At 42.3% G+C, this 19,116-nt stretch overlaps 1 protein-coding gene across 2 annotated transcripts in view; it reads right to left on the reverse strand.

Moving 5' to 3' along the window:
• Positions 1–16,295: 16,295 nt before the first annotated feature.
• The window catches only part of B3GLCT (beta 3-glucosyltransferase), a 113,025-nt gene continuing 110,204 nt past the window's right edge, over positions 16,296–19,116 (reverse strand). For both annotated transcript variants that reach the window (XM_017518390.2, XM_037734856.1), the window contains exon 15: positions 16,296–18,312. In XM_017518390.2, the coding sequence (XP_017373879.1) occupies positions 18,145–18,312 (168 nt within the window). In that variant the 3' untranslated portion in view covers positions 16,296–18,144. The remainder of the gene's footprint in view (positions 18,313–19,116) is intronic.

Consider the following 19,116-nt stretch of genomic DNA (forward strand, 5'->3'; position numbering starts at 1 on the left):
ATGAGCTCTCTGGGGTCATGGGATAATATAACCCCTTATCTCTTTCTCACAGAAGCTTCTGAGTTCCCTGTTTGCCTTCCCCAGGTGAACAGAGCAAACATCAGGTGGGAAGAGGGAAACCTGGCCTCTAGATTCCACCCGATTTCATTTCCATTATGTTCCCTTCCACCCAGATCCATGCCAGAGGTTCTTCAGTACTAAGCAGAAAAAGAGAGAAAAACAAACAGAGCTTTTTCACTGGATCCTGAAATGTTTTCCTCAGAGGCAAGGCAGGCTACACCATTCTAGTTCAGCGGTGTTACTAACCACTGGAGGTCAAGAGTGGAAAAGTCATTGTTCCTTAGTTATCAATGTACAAGTTTTTCAAGTAAAGCCAAGGAACTCAAAGCACAGCCTCCTCCTCTAACATGTTGATGTAGACATCTGGAAGCAGCAATGGACAGTGTGCTGGACAATGCTGGCCTGCTCTGGCTTCTAGAAAGTTATAAAACTTCCCTCCTCTCAGGCCATCAGGCTGGGGCCTCAGCAGTGAAACTCAGTAAGACTCAAAGCACTTGGCAAGAGAGGTGATGATAACAGAGATCAGAGGGAAAAGAGTATCTTCCTGCTTTTTGACTTTGAAAACCCTAGTACTTTATGGAAACAGAAAAGCCTCTGGCTCAAAAAATTTGAGGGAAAACCTGGTGGACGGGAGCCCAACACTCTACTCCCCCAGCTGGCCCCAGGGATAACAGAAGATGCTTCCTGGGGGAATTGAAAAAAGAGGAAGAGATACGAGGGCTGGTTTGTGGGTCTCCACCCTACTCTCCTACCTTACTCATGTCATGCCCTGCAAAATCTGTGGGGACCCCAAGAAGAGGATACCTAGATTTGTGCTTTGTTTCCCAGGGAAACCCCTAAAGAAGCAGCTAGACTGAAAAAAAAATAGATGGTTAAAGGGGGTAACTAAAAAGATGGGGTCTTAGATGGCCGCCAGAAACTTCCATACAGCTCAGGCTAGCTTGAAAATCAGAAGTTGATCCCTATGTGCCAGAGACATGGTATATCAACGGAACTGAAAGGGAGGGGGCAAGAGGGTGGTACCCAGGGGCATCCCTGCAGCACCTATATAGTCCAACAACTATGGGCCCAATGCAACAATGGACACCACAGTGGACACTGTATGGACAAATGATGCAGAGAATCAGTGGGCTCTCTGAGGCCTCAGGATATTATAACGCCTTCTCTCTTTCTCGCAGAAGCGCTTGAGTTCCCTATTTGCCTTCCCCAGGTGAACAGAATGAACATCAGGCCAGAAAAGGAAAACCTGGCCTCCGGATGCCACTTGATCTCATTTTCCATTTTCCTCCTGAACCTTTTGTAAACCCTTGTATTAGTCTGTTTTCACGCTACTGATAAAGACATACTCAAGACTGGGTAATTCATAAAGAAAAAAAGGTTTAATGGACTCACAGGTCTGGGGAGGCCTCACTATCATGGTGGAAGGTGAAAGGTACATCTTACATTGCAGTAGGCAAGAGAGAGCATGTGCAGGGAAACTCCCCTTTATAAAACAATCACATCTCCTAAGACTTATTTGATATCACAAGAACAGCATGGGAAACACCCCCACCATGATTTAACTACGTCTCAAAACAGGTCTCTTCCATGGCACATGGGGATTATTACAATTCCAGATGAGATTTGGGTGGGGAAACAGAACCAAACCATATCATTTTGCCCCTGGCCTCTCCCAAATCTCATGTCCTTACATTTCAAACCCAACCATGCCTTCCAACAGTCCCCTAATGTCTTAACTCATTTTAGCATTAACTCAAAAGTCCACAATCCAAAGTCTTATCTGGGACAAGGCAAGTCCCTCTACCTATGAGCCTGTAAAATCAAAAGCAAGTTAGTTACTTCCTAGATACAATGGGGGTACAGGTATTGGGTAGATACACCTGTTCCAAATGAAAGAAATTGGCCAGAATGAAAGAGGGCTAAAGGACCCACGCAAGTCCAAAATCCAGCAGGGCAATCAAAGCTCCAAAGTAATCTTTGACTCCATATCTCACATCCAGGTCACACTGATACAAGAGATGGGCTCCCATGGCCTTGGGCAGCTCCACCCCTGTGGTTTTGTAAGGTACAGCCCCCTTCCTGGCTGCTTTCATGGGCTGGCCTTGAATATCTGTGGCTCTTCTAGGTGGGTGGTACACACTGTCAGTGGATCTACCATTCTGGGGTCTGGAGGACGGTGGCTCTTTTCTCAGAGCTCCACTAGGTAGCGCCCTAGTGGGGTCTCTGCGGGGAGGTTCCCACCCCACATTTCCCTTCTACCCTGCCCTGGCAGAAGTTCTGCATGAGGGCCCTACCCCTGCAGCAGACTTCTGCTTGGACATCCAGGCATTTCCATACATCCTCTGAAATCTAGGAAGTGGTGTCCAAACCTCTATTCTTGACTTTTGTGCACCCATAGGCCCAACACCACGTGTAAGCCACCAAGGCTTGGGGTTTGCGCCCTCCGAAGAAACAGCCTGAGCTGTATGTTGACCCCTTTTAGCCATGGCTGGAGTGGCTGGGACACAGGGCACCAAGTCTCTAGGGTGCACCCAGCAGGGGGGCCCTGGCCTTGGCCCAGGAAACCACTTTTGCCTCCTAGACCTCTGGGCCTGTGATGGGAGGGGCTGCTGTGAAGGTTTCTGACATGCCCTGAAGACATTTTTCTCATTGTTTTGGTGATTAGCCTTTGCCTCCCGTTACTTATGCAAATTTCTACAGCTGGAATGAATTTCCTCCAGAAAGTGTTTTTCTTTTCTTTTGCATTGTCAGCCTGCAAATTTTTCAAAATTTTATGCTTTGCTTCCTCTTGAATGCTCTGCTGCTTAGAAATTTCTTTCATCAGATACCCTAAATCATCTCTCTCAAGTTCGAAGTTCCACAAATCTCAGGGCAGAGGAAAAATGCCACCATTCTCTTTGCAAAGCAACAGTGACTTTACTCCAGTTCCCAATAAGTTCCTCATCTCCATCTGAGATCACCTCAGCCTGGATTTCATCGTCCATATTACCATCAGCATTTCCGTCAAAGCCATTCAACAGGTCTCTAGCCTAAAGTTCCAAACTTTCCCACATTTTCCTGTCTTCTTCTGAGCCCTCCAAACTGTTCCAACCTCTGCCCGTTACCCAGTTTCAAAGTCACTTCCACATTTTTGGGTATCTTTACAGCAGTGCCCCAGTCTCCTGGTACCAATTTACTGTCTTAGTCTGTTTTCATGCTGCTAATAAAGACATACGTGAGGCTGGGTAATTTATAAAGAAAAAGAGGCTTAATGGGCTCACAGTTCCATGTGGCTGCGGAGGCCTCACAATCATGGGAGAAGGTGAGAGGCTTGTCTTACATGGTGGCAGGCAAGTGAGAGCACCTGCAGGGGAGCTCCCCTTTATAAGACCATCAGACCTCATGAGACTTATTCGATATCACCAGAACAGCATGGGGAAAACCCACCCCCATGAGTCAGTTACCTCATACCAGGTCTCTCCCATGACACATGGGGATTATTACAATTCAAGGTGAGATTTGGGTGGGGACACAGACCAAATCACTAAAACCAAATCACCCCTAGACCCTAGCCAAGCCTGGGCTAAAAGAATGAGAATCCCTAATTTGTCTGAGATTCATTTCCCATCACCCTATCAGGCTGACAGCTTAAAAAACAAATTGAGCTTCACATTTGAAAGAGTTATTTTTGCAATCTGTGGCCTGAAATACACATGCATCCTACACATATGCATAATATTGCATAAACCATTGAGCCTGGGTTATCACTACTGAAGACATCTCTTCAAATGGTAGATTAATAAACTTAGGAAAATAAGTAAAATTTGCTGTGGGTTGATTATTTGGGGGGTTTATTCCATGTTTGGCAGGACACTGCCCACACTGCAACAGAACAGGAGAGTCACCATAGGTAATGGTAGGCTAAAGAGGAACTTACAACCCATAACTCCCACCTGTTCCCATGGGGTATAGAGACAGTTGACTAATATTCCCAGATTCCCAAGGAGATTTTAGAATTCTGAGAGGAAGGGTGACCCAGAAATGATCTCAGACTTGGAAGAGAAAGTTACAGAGGACAATGAATGGCAGGGACTTTCGTCAGCAGGGGAGGGGAGTACCATATCTTGGTGGATTCCCAGCATTAGACACCTGAAGCTCAGGCCTCCAGCCGTACTGCAGCAAAATACTACAGGGACAGAAAGTGACACCCATAGTCTGAGCAGGATGAAGTCCCGCAAAGAGTGCCCACTGGAAAGCAGCTGCCCTTTTTCCTCCCCACCCCACTGCACTCATGTCACCTCCAGGAAGAAAGGCAGGTGAAAATATAAAGAGGAAAGAAACTCTGAAAAACAGAGCTTTTATCTGACAATAATAAGCTTTGAACTTGACAGTGATTGAGAAAATAACATTTGGGTGTGGCTGAAAAAAAATCCCTGGATTAGACTGGAAATACCAGAATCAGAAAGATTGAATTATCTTTTTTCTCAAGAGCAAAGTTGAGTTCAGTATTTGAAAATAATGTCACGTTTGCTTAAGCTCCTGTTCGTGATGGTCTGATATAGACGTGTAATACTGGGCAAGAGAAATACAAGAAAAGTAGTATCCCGGGAGTGTTCCAGGGACAAGAGCAGAAAGCAGCAGGCTACTGTGAGCAGGGGGGTCCAAATTACATGAGATGTAATCCTAAAGAGGGGCTTTTATAGGGGGAAACATTGCATTTAGGCTAGAAAGTCACATTAAACTTCACATTAGGAAATTCACAAAGGTAGCAATAAAAAGAGATGAAAGAGGATGGTGTTGGAAGCAGAGAAACCAGAAAGGAAGTTAACTTACCAGTCCAAGAGATAGGAGGAGCAAGGTCAGAAGAAGGGATGGATTTCAGAGAAATGTAGAAAGTGAAATAATAAAGAGAACTTGCTGTTTGATAACCTGCCTAAAAAGAGGGTGAGGAGTTTCGGGTCACTTGTCAAGGGTGAGAAATTGCAGGTAATCGGCTGCCAGCTCGTTTGGGCAACTGAGTGCATGTGAGTGTCATTCACTAGTTTTACCAGAAAAGGCAGGCTGAGGGGTGGCCGGTTAGATGGTGACAGGAAATAAAACGGACATGCTGAAGATGAGGCACCTTCCAACATTCAGTTGGACAGTTCTGCTAGCCTGAAATTCAGAGCCGAGATCTGGAAAGGAACAAATTCTTGGGAGTCAAGAACATACACATGGTAGCTAAAGCCTTGCAATGCATGAGGTTATCTGGTAGCCAGACATAGAGTGAAAAGAGAAAAAGGGCCCACGGGCAGAGATGTCAGGAGGACGGATGTTGGGCAGAGCAAGGAGAGCCTGTAATGAGCTCTGATGATGAGCAGACGGGGTTGGGGAGGGAGCCAGGAAAGACGCTGTCCAGATAAATGAATGGAGGGTTTGCAGAGGGAGTGGAAGCTGCCTCAGAGCCCTGGAGGAGCCGGGTAAGCTGGCGCCTGTGGATCAGAAGCTCTGAGTTACAGCATCACTGCATTTCTTCTCTATGGCTACAGATGCTAGATGAGCTCCGGGCTGCTGTACGATGCCTAACTGAGCCACCAACCCAGATGGGACTTTGTTTTTGTTTTTCTCCCATTGCTCCCTGATTTATCTTAGAACAACTAAGCCTGAAAGTGACAGTAGAATGGCAAGGACTATGTACTGTGGGGGCAAATCCAACCTTCTGCGTGGATCCCAGCCCCACTATCCCTGTGACACTTGCATCCAATCTGCACGTCCCCTGAACTGCAGGTGCTGGAGCTGCTAAGAGTCCCCAAAATACTTTGGAGAATGATGCCAAGGCTGTGACGAGCGCTCTTACAGTGGCCCCCAGACAGGACAGATCCATGCATGCTTTCCACTGTTTTGAAACGTTTTCTATGGCCATTTGTCTCCTTAGGAGCTGGACAGCACTCAGTGCTAACCTCATTTTGGTTTCTGGACCTGCATAAACTTCTGGCCCCTTTTCATTCCACCGCATGGGTCACTCAGAGTAGAGGCGGGCATTTTGTGCTTCAATCAAAAAAGGAATCCAAATGCGTTAATCACACACTCCTCAGAAGGACGCACGCGAAGAAGCTGGGGCGCACAGAAAAAGCAGCCAGAGTCTGGTTGAGATCGACCCCCCCAACTTCATCCCAGGAGCTCAGTGAAAGGGTCGATGGAGGCGCTTCTCCTCTCCCCTCGTGCCTCTCCTGGTCTGCTGGCTGCTAAGCTGTTGGGGAGCCACTCTGCTCCCGCGACCCAGGGCTATCGGTGGCGAAGAGATATGGCCTGGGAAACAGGGTGGCCAGCTCGCGGCTGAGGCGGGGGCGCCGCGGGGCTGTGTACCTTCGGCCGCTTCCCTGCCTGGAATCCCTTTGCCCTGGGGCCACAGCACCCCAGACCACCCCGCAGACACGCCCTGCAACCCGCTCTGACTTTTGCCAGCACAGGACCCCGTCGGCGTCCCCGGGGAGTTGTGGGTCCCCTGGATATTTAAACCTCAGGGCAGATCACCCCTCAGGGAGGGGCAGTGCAGCCGAGCAAAGCCCCCATTGGGAACAAAGGAAACGCGGACTTGAGGCCAACCGCTGAAAGTTTCGGGGCATCACCCACCCCGGAAGATGGAGACGGGGTCATGTCTCACTACAGACTCCCTTCCCAGTGCAAAGCAGCCATTCTTCCTGTGGGGGCCTACTGAGCATGCACTGACTAAGGATTCCAGGAACTGAGGTTGGGTTACAGGAGCAGCTCGCTCTCCTGCAGCTGACAGTTTATAAATATAGACTTTCTGGGCCAAAAGGAAAAGGAACCGTGTCTCTGATGCTGCAGGCTTAGCCACAAGTAAAATTATGGTCAGCAGAGGGTCTTGCAATGTCTGGGTCTCTCTTGTTTTGTCAACCAAATGGGGACACCCAGCTCCCAGAACATTGCACATCGCTTTGCCAACAGTCACACTCAATACGTCTTTTATGAGTGAATTAAAGGAACAAATGAAACAAATGGAAAAACAAGCAGCACCAAGCTCTCAGAGCCTGCAGGCTGCTAGTAGAGACACAATAGACTACAAAGCAATAGGACACTGTCCCATGGGGACTCTGCACTGCTCTTCATCCTTTTTCTGCATTGTCTTCTTTTCTCCATGCCTCTTACACCCTCACTTCACTCATTCAACAAGAACTTACTGGGCAGTGCCAGTACACACACCAGCAGTGAACAGCTTATATTCTGCTAGGGAGGGGCTGAAAACACAGGTTTTATGGCTGCAGATAATTTTAAATGAATGTTATTAAGGCCATAGCAAAGGGTGATGTGACAGTGGTGGAGATTGGGGGACAACTTCAGATAAGACACTCACGGCTTCGCTGATGAAGATATTAGCCATCTGCTGGCTACTATAATGGAAACGGGCCTTTCCGCAGATGGTATCATCAAGGAGAATGAATTTCAGACTGGAAAATCCCAGCAGAGGTGGTAAAGAGGACATTCAGCTGTAGAAGCAATGAGTCTCTAGCAGCTAATGATTTTAAACCCTGCTCAGAATAGCTGAACACATGAGGGAATTTACAGATATAATCCCGGAAACTGAGTAATCTTTGTGGAATTATGGAGGACAAAAGGGGAGCTAAACAGAATTATTCACCACAAGGGAAGAAAATGAAGATTTGGGTCCGGCTTGCTGAGTTTAATGTGAATTCTCAGCAAAATGCAAGACTGACTTTCAAAAAGCTTGTTCACATGTCCTCAAGGATTTCCTTGTCTGCTCAGATTGTCCACCTGACCCTGAGCTGTGAGTGTTCAGAGCATAGAACGCCTTTGTCCAAACCTGAGTTCATTACACCCCCCACTCATCTGTCCTTCATTTTCATTTAATGTACTCACATTCACTCATTCATTCATTCATTCATTTCACAAATACTTAGTGAACCCTAAATAGCAGTCAGGGTGCTACATGCTAGGGATACAAAAAAGAAGAATGAAGCGCAGTGTCGCCTGCAGCAACTTCAGAAGTTAGGTGGTAGGAATTCCAACCCAGGGCTGCCGCTCAGCTGGCTATGTGCATGTGGACAAATGCCTTAACTTCTCTACATGCGGCTGTTTCCTCATCTGTCAGATGGGGATGATGGCATAGACTTGACGCTAAAGTATGTATGAAAGGAAGGAAGGACAGAGGGAAGACGGGAAGAGGGAAGGAGCTGGGAGGGGGAAAAGGGACAGAGGAAGGAAGAATTGGCATTTACCTCATTTATGAGGACTGGTTGAAATAAAACACCTCACACAGCGCCTGGTGCATGGTAATATCTAAAATTACTGCCCCTCACTTCAAAGAGCTCACCATCGAGTGAGGAGATAGGCACACAGTTCAGATAATGGCTAATATTTATTTATCGAGTGCATATAATGTGCCAGTTACTGTTCTAAACTTTACACATTTAGACTCACTTCATCCTCAGCACTTGGTGAGTTTGGGTCTCTTATTATTCTGACTCCATAGATGAGAACTGCAGGTATAGAAGGGTTAAGTAACTTGCCCGAGGTCACATAAGGAGTGAGTGGGTAGCAGAGCTGGGACTCCAGCCCAGACACTTTGGCTCCACTCACTGCACCCCGCTGCCTCCCACAAGTAAGAGCAAGTGAGAATACTGCCATGGGCACATGCTATCATGGGGGACTTGCAGCACTAAGGAAGTGACGTGGCCAAGGAATTCTTCTGGGCTAGGGGAACTTCTGCATTTGGGAATTTCAGGATGCCCATGAGGAGGGAGTCGGAGGAAGAGGAGGCAAAGAGAAGCAGAGACAAGACAAGAGGAGCAGAGAACCGGAGGGCACAGAGGAGCAGACCCATGTTGAAGCACGGATGGGTGATGAAGGTCGTGCTGGTCGTGCAGCCACATATACCGTGGGAGGGGCTTGGACTTTATCCTCTAAGCAATGGGAGTCACAGGAAGCAGTATGATCAGAATTGCACTTTAGAAAGACTACTCTGGGGGCTGACTGGACTTGGAAAATGGAGGGTCATGGACTAAGGAGAGCCAGTTGGAGGGTTGCTGCCAGGGTGCCTCCGGGATCATGGCCAAAGGGATGGACTGGTTCACGACATATTTGGAAGATATAATTAGAAGAAAGCAGTTCTCATTGAATGAGAAGGCTGAATGAGAAAGAGGGGATGAGGACATCTCCCATCCCCTTGGAAGCTGTGAGGATGGTGGTAGCGGCTCCTGGACTATGGAAATGCAGGAAGAAACATTGGAAGAAAGCCCTCAGAAACAAGCAGCTGCCTGCATCCCAGAGTCAGGGAGTTCTCCACCTTCCTTCCTTTGAAAACATTTCTTTGAGAATGAGAAACTTTAAACATACAGGAAAGTAGGAGTAATGGTACAATAAATAGCCATCACCTAGATTCAACAGCTCTTCCACAGTGTTTCCCACATCGGCTTCACATGTACATAATATAGGTTATATTTTTATTGTTATGCAACATTTCATTTTAGTTTTTGTTGTCAAATCATTTTAAATAAGCCACAGGTAGCATTACATTCACCCTTAAAAACTTTAGTGCATATCGCCAAAAAATATTCAGCTAAGCAATCAGAATACCATTGTCACACTTTGAGACAATAACTATCTAATATAATCTAAGTCCATATTAAAAGTTCCCTAACAGTCCCCAGAATTATTTTATAGTACATTTTTTCCAAAACAGGATTCCATTAATGACCCCATCTTGCTTTTGTTACATCTCTTTAGTCTTTCTAAATCTCCAACCGCCCTCGCCACATGATTCTCCTGGGTGTTTGATATTGACTCATTAAAGAAACCAAGTCAGGTTGGTTTCTTTCTTTTCTATCCCAAGCCAAGTACACTACCTCACAGTCTGGGTTTGTCTGATTGTTTCATCCATGTCACTTCTAACTTGTTCCTCTCTTCCTCACATTTCCAGTAAACTGGAAGTTCTAAAGGCTTGACAGGATTCAAGTTAGACATTTTGATGAGCATGTGTCATTGGTGACGCCATGACATTCATATAGCATCCAACACCAAGGTTTTGGTTTCAAAATACCATCCTGCTATTATGCTACCAAATGGAACCTGACTGGTTCCCAGTTTGGGACAGGGAATAAAGTAGGTGGTCCTTGTTCTAGAAAGCACAGAAGTACCCATGTACTAACAGGTCATGTCAGAAGAACCCAAGAGCCAGCTTAAGGGCAACCACTGGTCAAATTTGGAACACACTGAGCATCAAAATGAATGACTGGAAATGATGAAAACATAATACATAAAAATCTGTAATACTCAATAATCAATCAATAGCAAAAAAACAAAAATCCTGTTACTCTAAAAAGTAGGAAGGGTCCAGGTACTGTTGAGGCTGTTTGCTCTCAATAGCATCTCAATCTGATGTGGGATTCTGTATCTTGAATCCAGAATACTCTAATCTTGACTTAAACTTGGACCAAGAACACAGCTATCCCTCGTGTGTGTGTGGAACGTTTAGTTTAGGTACCCACGATGATTCCCTGCTGGCAGGAAACCAGTCTCCACTGATATTAAACAATTGCATGGTAATTTAAGCACCAGGCAACTTGATAATTTCTATAAATCCCGATGTTACTTGTCAAGACCTTCTCAATTATGAATTTGTTCATCGTTTTTCGGAATTATTCCTAAAAAAACTCAAGTTGCTAAGACGTGTAATTTTTTAACTACAGAAGTTTTAATGTTGCATTTTGCTGATGCAGCACTTCCTCAGGTTCAACTAGGCTTCTCTCTCATAGTCAACCTGCACCTGAGCCACCTCCCAATCTTTGTATCTGTCACTCAACATTAATTTGAGAACATCCTTAAGAGCCAGGCTTGTCAATTATTCAAGGGGAGCCAAGAAGCAATACTCGCATACAATAAACAGACCTTTATACTACTGGAGGGAAAAAAAAAAAACCTTTCTTTGTATTTTCACTACATTTTCAGAGGAAAGAGGTAAAGCCATGATTCTCCTGGGTATTTAATCAACAAACCTATATTTAATTTGACAAATAATATGCAAGCTCCAGGGCCGCTATCATATTTCTTAATAGTAGCTGAAGCGCCTGATGACTTCCTGCCTTCTCATCAATCACATTAATGGTCTCCACTGGAAACAGAGGGTACCATTAGAGCAGGAGAAACTCCCTTTCCCAGAGCTTCTCTTTCGCCTTAAAGAAAACATTCTTCACAAGTGTCCATGGTTTAGGCAGTATAGCAAGTGGTTTAAGTCATCCTTACTTATAGCTTCCTTACTTGCCATTGTGAAGATGATCATCTAACACCCCTTTAACAAGCTCCCTAGAAAATTCCTTTTCTTTTAGAGACAAGCAGACTTGGCAAGAAGTATAATACACACACACACACACAAATGGACTGCCCAGAATAAAAATTCCCAGCCTAAATCACAGGCAGAACTACTATCACACCCATTTTATAAAACTTTCCAGTCTCTATTTCACGCTTACAGGCTCATGGCCTTCTAAAATCTGACGCTTTTAGATTGGAAACCAGTTTCTTGAGTTCCATCTCTTCTGTGCAGGCAATTCTCCCCAAACAGTTGTGAAGGCATTCCTCTTCGCTGAGGTTGCAGCAACAGCCGGTTTACTTGGCTCTCTCCATTGGGTGGTGGCTTTGGCTTCTCAAAAGGAAGGTCAGAGAAAGTTTTCCAGAACACAAACTCTGTGGAAGCATGGATCACGGAAACTCAAATCATTTCCTTTGCAAAGACTTCAGGAATTCCCTCTTCAAATCTTTTTTAGGACAAGACTGGGAGTGTGAACATTACTGTCAGCTTCAACTTCTTTCCCCTCCAATACACATTGTTAAGTTTTGCCAAGCATTTTTATTCTATCTTAAGTTCCAATATACATGTGCAGGAGATGCAGGTTTGTTACATAGGTAAACGTGTGCCATGGTGGTTTGCCACAGCTATCAAATCAACAACTACGTTTTAAGCCCAGCATGCATTAGCTGTTTTTTCTGATGCTCTCCCTCCCATAACCACCCACCTCTAACAGACCCCAGTACGTGTTGTTCCCTTTCCCGTTTGTTGGCCGCATGTATGGCTTCTTTTGAGAAGTGTCTGTTCATCCTTTGCCCACTTTTTAATGGGATCTTTTTTTTTTATTGTAAATGTGTTTAAGTTCCTTGTAGGCTTTGAATATGAGACCTTTGTCAGATGGATAGATTGCATGTTCTCGCATTTTGTAGGTTGTCTGTTCACCGTGATGATAGTTACTTTTGCTCTTCAGAAGCTCTTTGACTACATTCAATTGTCAATTTTTGTTCTTGTTGCAATTGCTTTTCACTTTTTCATCATGAAATCTTTGCTCGTGCCTGTGTCCTGAATGGTACTGCCTAGATTTTCTCCTAGGGTTTTTATAGTTTTGGGTTTTACATTTAAGTCTTTACTCCATCTTGAGTTTAGTATGGGCTGCAGTTAGCCGAATCCTGCCATAGACGTTTGGTTTGCTTTAGTAGAAAATGCTGAATGGTTTTGCAGTGTGGCTGTTCATTTAGTACTCTTAAGCAATACTTTCTAAGAATTCGATAGATGCTTCACATTTTTGTCAACACTCGAAAGTATGAAGTCTCTTTAGTTTTTCCATTGTTGTAACTGTGTAGCATGTCTCATGGTGGGTTTATGTGTGATCTCATTAACGATGCTGAACACTCAAAATACATGTGTTGGCCATTTGTATTTCCTGTCTTGTGAAGTGCCTGTTCAAATCTTTTGGACATTTTTGACTGGTTTGTGTTCTTGAATTTGTAGCTGGTGTATTGGCTATTAACCTATATTTATCTACTACTGCTTAGCAATATTATCACAAACTTAGGGGTACAAACAAACATACATTTATCTGACAGTTTCTACGGGTCAAGAGTCTCAGCATGGCTTAGCTGGGTCCTCTGCTTTAGGATCTCTCACAAAGCTGCAATAGATGTGTTGGCCAGGGCTGTGGTCTCATCTTTTGCTCAAATGGGGAAGGGTCTTCTTCCAAACTCATGTGGTGGCAGTCCCCGTGGTATATCCGCTTTCCAGTCTGCTGCTTGCTGCCTGTTGCCTAGAGGTTACCTTTAGTTTCTTGCCACGTGGGCTTTCCCAACATGACTACCTTTTTCCTCAACGCTAACAAGGAAGAGTATCTCCTCATGAGATGAATACTACAGGTTTCTGAAACAGCATCACATACATAATCACATACCTCCCACCACCTTTGCCATATCCTATTGGTTAGAATCAAGTCACACAGGTCCCATGAAAACTCAAGGGGAGAGGATTACACACAGGTATGAATACCAGGGGTCAGGGATCATGGGGACTATTTTAGAGTTGTCTTCTACAGAGTCCTCATTAGATATGTCATACATATCGTCTCCAGTCTGTAACTTGCCTTTTCCTTTCCTTTGATAGAAAAAAAGTTTTGTTTAAAATAAAATCAAATATATCCACTTCTTAATTTTGTAGATAGTGTTTTGTCGTTATTGTTTTGTAGAATCAGGGTCTCATTGTGTTTGTTTTGTAGAATCAGGGTCTCATTATGTTGCCTGAGCTGGTCTTGAATTCCTCATCTCAAGCAATCCTCCTGCCTCAGCCTTCCAAAATGCTGAGATTGCAGGTGTGAGATACCACACTGGCCCTAGACACTGCCTTTTTATTACCTAATACTTCATTGCTTACCTAAGATAATGAAGATATTCTAGTCTAGTTTTCCTCTGGAATAGTGTTTCTCAACCCTGGCAGTACTGACATTTGGGGCTAGATAATTCTTGTTAATTCTTCTCCTGTGCACTGTAGGGTGTTTAATGGCATCTCTGGCCCACTCACCAGATGCCAGTAGCAGCTCCTTCCAGTTGTGGCAATCAAAAACCTTGCCAAATGTCTCCCAGGGCTAAAAGGCCCCCAGTTGAAAAGTACTGTTCTAGATGCTTTATAGCTTAATCTTTGAATCTAACGGCTGTAATCTGCATTAGTAGTTGCTTCATATTGTTCCATGTGGATTATCTAGTTTCTCTACATTCATTGACAATTTCTCTTATTTCTCTACATTTCCCTCATGAATTGCATGTATTGCCTTTGCCTTACATCAAGTAATCATATATGTATGGATTCTGTTCAATTTATCTACCTTCAGTCCTCATGCCAGTAAAACACTCCAGTAGTTTTTTCGTAGGTCTTGAAATCTGTTAATGTAAATCTTTGAATTTTGGTTATCATAATTGGCCTATTTTAGGTCCTTTGCATTTCTTTCTATATTTAGAACCAACTTGTCAATTTTTACACACAAAAAAGTCTGAGATTTTTACTGAAACTAAAACTATAGATCAATTTGAGGTAATTGTAGTCATAACAATATTGAATATTTCAGTACATAAAATGATAAATCTTAGTTCCTTTTTAATCTATTTTCTGGTTTTCAGTGTTGAGGTCTTGCAACTATTTCTAGATATTTGCTAATATTTCCCAGCTTTACTGAGGTATATTTGACATATAAAAGTGTATATACTCAATGTACAACATGACTGTATATATGTATACATTGTGGAATGATTGCCACAATCAAGCCAATTAACATATCCATCCATTCTCTCACATTTTTTTCCTTTGGTGGTGGCAGTAACATTTAAGATCTACTTCCTTAGTATTTCATATTTTTTAAACCATTGTAAATAACACAGTTTTCCTAATTTTATTTTCTAATTGTTGGTTGTTAGTATGTAAAAATAATTTTTTGTATCAGCCTGTATCTAGTGATCTTACTAAATTCATTATAAGATACTTTGGATTCTGTTTGTATGCAATCAAGTCATCTGTAAATAACTTTTTACTTCTCTTTACTCTTTATTACAGTTTTCTTTTCTTTGCCCTGACTGGGATATCCTAAACAATGTTGAATAGAAGTAGTAAAGGTGAACATTCTAGTCTTTCCTCCAAATTTAGGGGGAGATATAATTCAACATGAAAGTATTATTATGATAGGTTTTTTGTAGATACTCTTTATTGTATTGAGGAATTTACCTAGTTTCTGAGAATTACATGGTGGGCTGAATTCTGTCAAATGCTTTGTTTTTCCTTTTTGTGAAGCTACTATAATGGTCATACAATTTTTCTCCTTTATTCTATTAATATGGTGAATTACTTGATTTTTGAATGTTATAGCAGTCTTGCGACCCTGGGATAAACCCATTTGGTCATAAGTTTCTATCCTTTTTATGTATCCTCTTTTTACATACTGCTGATCATTTTGTTTAGGATCATGAAAGGTGCTGGTCTGTGATTTTCTATTGTCAGATTTTGGTGTCAGAGAAATTTGGGTCTCAAATTCAGTTGGGAAATGTTTTCTTTTTCATTATGCTCTGAGAGTTTACGTTACATAAACACAGTATTTCATCTTTAGATGCCTGGAGAAAATCACTGATGAAACCATCTGGGCCTAGAGTTTCCTTTGTAAGAAAGTGTTCAACTTTTAATTACATTATGAAGTCTTTATTCCACAGAAAATACATTTCTGATTATGAATGGAAGACAACAGAAACATTCTGAAGATGTCAACTATATTAATTTTTGAGAAAATATACATCACTATAATACACAGAGATGTGGAAGCGTGAGAGGTTTTCAGTAAACCCAGAAATACAGAAAGCACTGATATTTACAAACCCATATATAGCATCATTTGTAACTTAGCATGTTATCGTTTTCTGCTCCCAAGCATTCTATAAAGGTTATTTTCATGTCTGGATTTCCGATTTAGCTGCAAGATGTAAAAATTCTACATAGACAACCTGCTTTGGCTATATCATCAGGAATAGCTTAAAAGCAAAAATGACATTCCAGTTGTTCCACACATAAATCCCTGATGTTAACATCCTTAGCCTAAAAATAGCCATTTGGAAGGAAAGCCCTATTTCAAAGCAAAGGAAACGTAAATAAGACAATAACTGGTCCTGGAAATGTCAGACTCAAAACTGAGTTCTTTGGATGGGAGTCGATTGTAAAATAACACCCCTGATTTGTTATCTAATAAAACATAATGGCTTTATAAACTTTATATAAACATACTGTCAACTTCTAATGGTTTCCTCTTAAAAGGGTAGCTTTGAAGTAACTATTCTCTCTTGAAACTGTATTTACCAAGCTGCCAACTTTTTTCTTTGATTTCATTCATTCCTTTTCCCCATTCGCCTCCCCATTCCCAGTCTAGACTAATGAACACAATATTTGACAAATCAGAAACTTACACAAAGATCTTTTATTTGTGGTTAGATTTACACAGTTCCAAAAAGTAAACATAATTAACAAAACACTTAAACGTACCAGAGGATGTGCCCCGGTATCAGTAGAAGGCACTGATCAGACCACAGAAGAAAGCTTGACACAGATCTTCATATGTGAATGCCAGCTTCAATCCTTTCAAATGAACATGCCGTTCTCTCAGTGGTAACACTTAGTAGGCCAGAGCAGAAGAACTGGAGACTCTTTTCCACTGGTACAGGCAGCCAGGCTCTCCAGAAGTATTATTATAGATGACATGAAGGTGACTACCATGTTAGCAATGACAACAATCTCAGTTACAATGACAAAGCTTGAGGCCATCAGTAGAAGTTTGATGCGATCTAGAAATCCTTGTGGAGCCTCTCATCAGCTGGTCATCCCTGATACATTCCTTGGACGGGCCACATAATCCATTTTCACAAAACTGAATCCAATGCATTGTGTTATCACTGCAACACACTAGATCTGGTACTTGCTAATTTGGAAAAATGTTAAGTACTATTACATCATTTTACAAATGAGTCAAATCTATGCTACAAGAAAAACATATTAACACACAGGTACTTTTGGTGGTATGGCTTTAAACTTTGTGCTTGGCTATAAAAAGCATTATAAGCAAAGTTAACAAGTAACAGTTTTTATTAAAAAGAAAAAAAAAAGTACTTTACTGTACCAATATTAGTTTAAGACATATTAAATCAAATTTTATGCAAATACCTTTACAAAAACTGAACTGGATAATTTGAAACAGAGTGCTTTTTATACAATAATACTGAATATGTTAAATTACTGTATATTAAAGATACAATTTGAAAACTAGAGCTGTTTCAAAATACTGTGTTCAAATGTCATTTTTTGGAAACCCAGAGAAATTGCCAGATACCATGTCGTCCTTCCATAAAGGGTTTCTCTTCTGAGTCAGGAGAGTCATTAAGTAACATTAAAAAAAAAAAAAAAAAAAGTAAAACATAAGGTCCAAATTTAATTCACTTCCTGAGACTCACATAGAGCTGGCTGACTTAAACACGTCACCATTGTTGAGGACACTATTTCCTGGCAGCATCCACTACACTTTCATGTTACAAGTAGGCCATAAAGATAGGGCTTCAGGGAGACATGGAACACAGACGAACTTCTAAAGCAATAGGAAGCTCTAGCAGAAGGCCTCATTCTCTTTTTATGAGGCACAAACAGCAAAGGAATAGATAAAACATAACCACCATGATTACAGACTTCAGGGGATTTCATATCTAGACTTTCATGACGTTTTATGTACAGTATTATTCCTTAATACAGCATTATTCCTACTGAGTTCCCAGGAAATAATTTTCATCATCAATAATATGATTTAAAAGTTCATACCATTGTAATATCCATGTCAAAAGACTTTCACTCTTCTTTTTATACATACAAATAGAACTGTAGACAGTCACATCTCTCCAGGCTCATGCTCAACTGAAATTTCCATTATAATGGAGAGAGAGAACAGGAAAGGGACTTCTGGTACCACTTATTTTCCTGTGACAATAATAAAACTGCTGTATCACAGCTTGGAGAATACACAGTCATCACTACACGTTACAACAACTGTGTAAGTCAAAAGCAAGTGATTATTTCCCAGAAACAATGATTCTCCTATGGCCCCTTTTCTTCCTCTGTCAAAAAATACCATACACAAAATATCGCCCTAAAGTCAGGAAGCATCCAATGCCATGTGGCAGACAGAAGTGCTGTGAGCACAGCACAGCAGGGCGAGGCCAGTCTCTACTCTGTTCCCTGCGCAGGCTATGCCCATAGGCCACCCTGCTTTATAACTCCTCTCTCAAACCTTTCTGTGTCTCCTGCCCGGTTTTGTGTTCCTCACTGGGTGCCAACCATGTAAAATACACCTTCACTGGATCGATGTTCCAGTGTTTGTGGAATGATATGGGAACCTGATGAGAAAGGTAGTCCTTAGGGTAATCCACTGGCCGAGCCTGCAGGAAGAATAAACAGTTAGGCTTCCTTGTTGATTGAACCTAATTTTGCTGCAGAATAGCATATGAATTTATCCAGTGGACTGCTTTGCTTCACTATTTAATATTGACCGTGGGAATCTAAAAGCAAAAAGGAAACTATTTTCTATCTTTCCTGTAACTCCAGGTTCTTTGCTTTTGTGTTTCCAATTACCTAAATATCCCAAATGCACTGCTTTTTGCTTCTATGTTCCATAGTCTTGCCTCTGGGAGATTCCTGAACCACAGTAATAAATATAAAAAGCTTTCCTTGGTAAGTCATTTAAGTTACTAGTATCACTTCTGCACAAAGGCAGAAAAACTGTTATGTTCCAGGTACTTCTAAGGAAACTCTGGCCATATGTGGATTGCGGGGGGCTGGGGCAAGGAGTTCTCAACTTCCGCTTGGCCTGTCTACTGGTCTAATGTGTAATAAGGTGATGTCTTTCTAAGAAAGAAAACAAGGAGCTCACTGGGGAGAAGGCTAACGTAACTCACACTCTCTTCCTGTCCAAATATCTAGTCTAGTTCAAGAGGTGTAAATGATTAGCAAGTAACTTAAAACAATTTGCAAAATGACCTAAAAAGTTTTTGTATTATCTACATTGCAAAATTCTCTAGAAGTTAGAAAATAAAACTTCAGCAGCATTAGATACAGGTTAGAGTGGTAAGACTGAAGAAGTAACCTATAGGGTTAAAAGGAAACTGAAATCAGATACTATTTTGTTTGCTCTAAGCAAAGCACCCAGTTCCTTTCAGTAATCATCTTTTTTTTTTTTTTTCTTG

The sequence above is a fragment of the Cebus imitator genome, unplaced genomic scaffold (assembly GCF_001604975.1).
Source record: "Cebus imitator isolate Cc_AM_T3 unplaced genomic scaffold, Cebus_imitator-1.0 Scaffold678, whole genome shotgun sequence".
Taxonomy (NCBI): Eukaryota; Metazoa; Chordata; class Mammalia; order Primates; family Cebidae; genus Cebus; species Cebus imitator.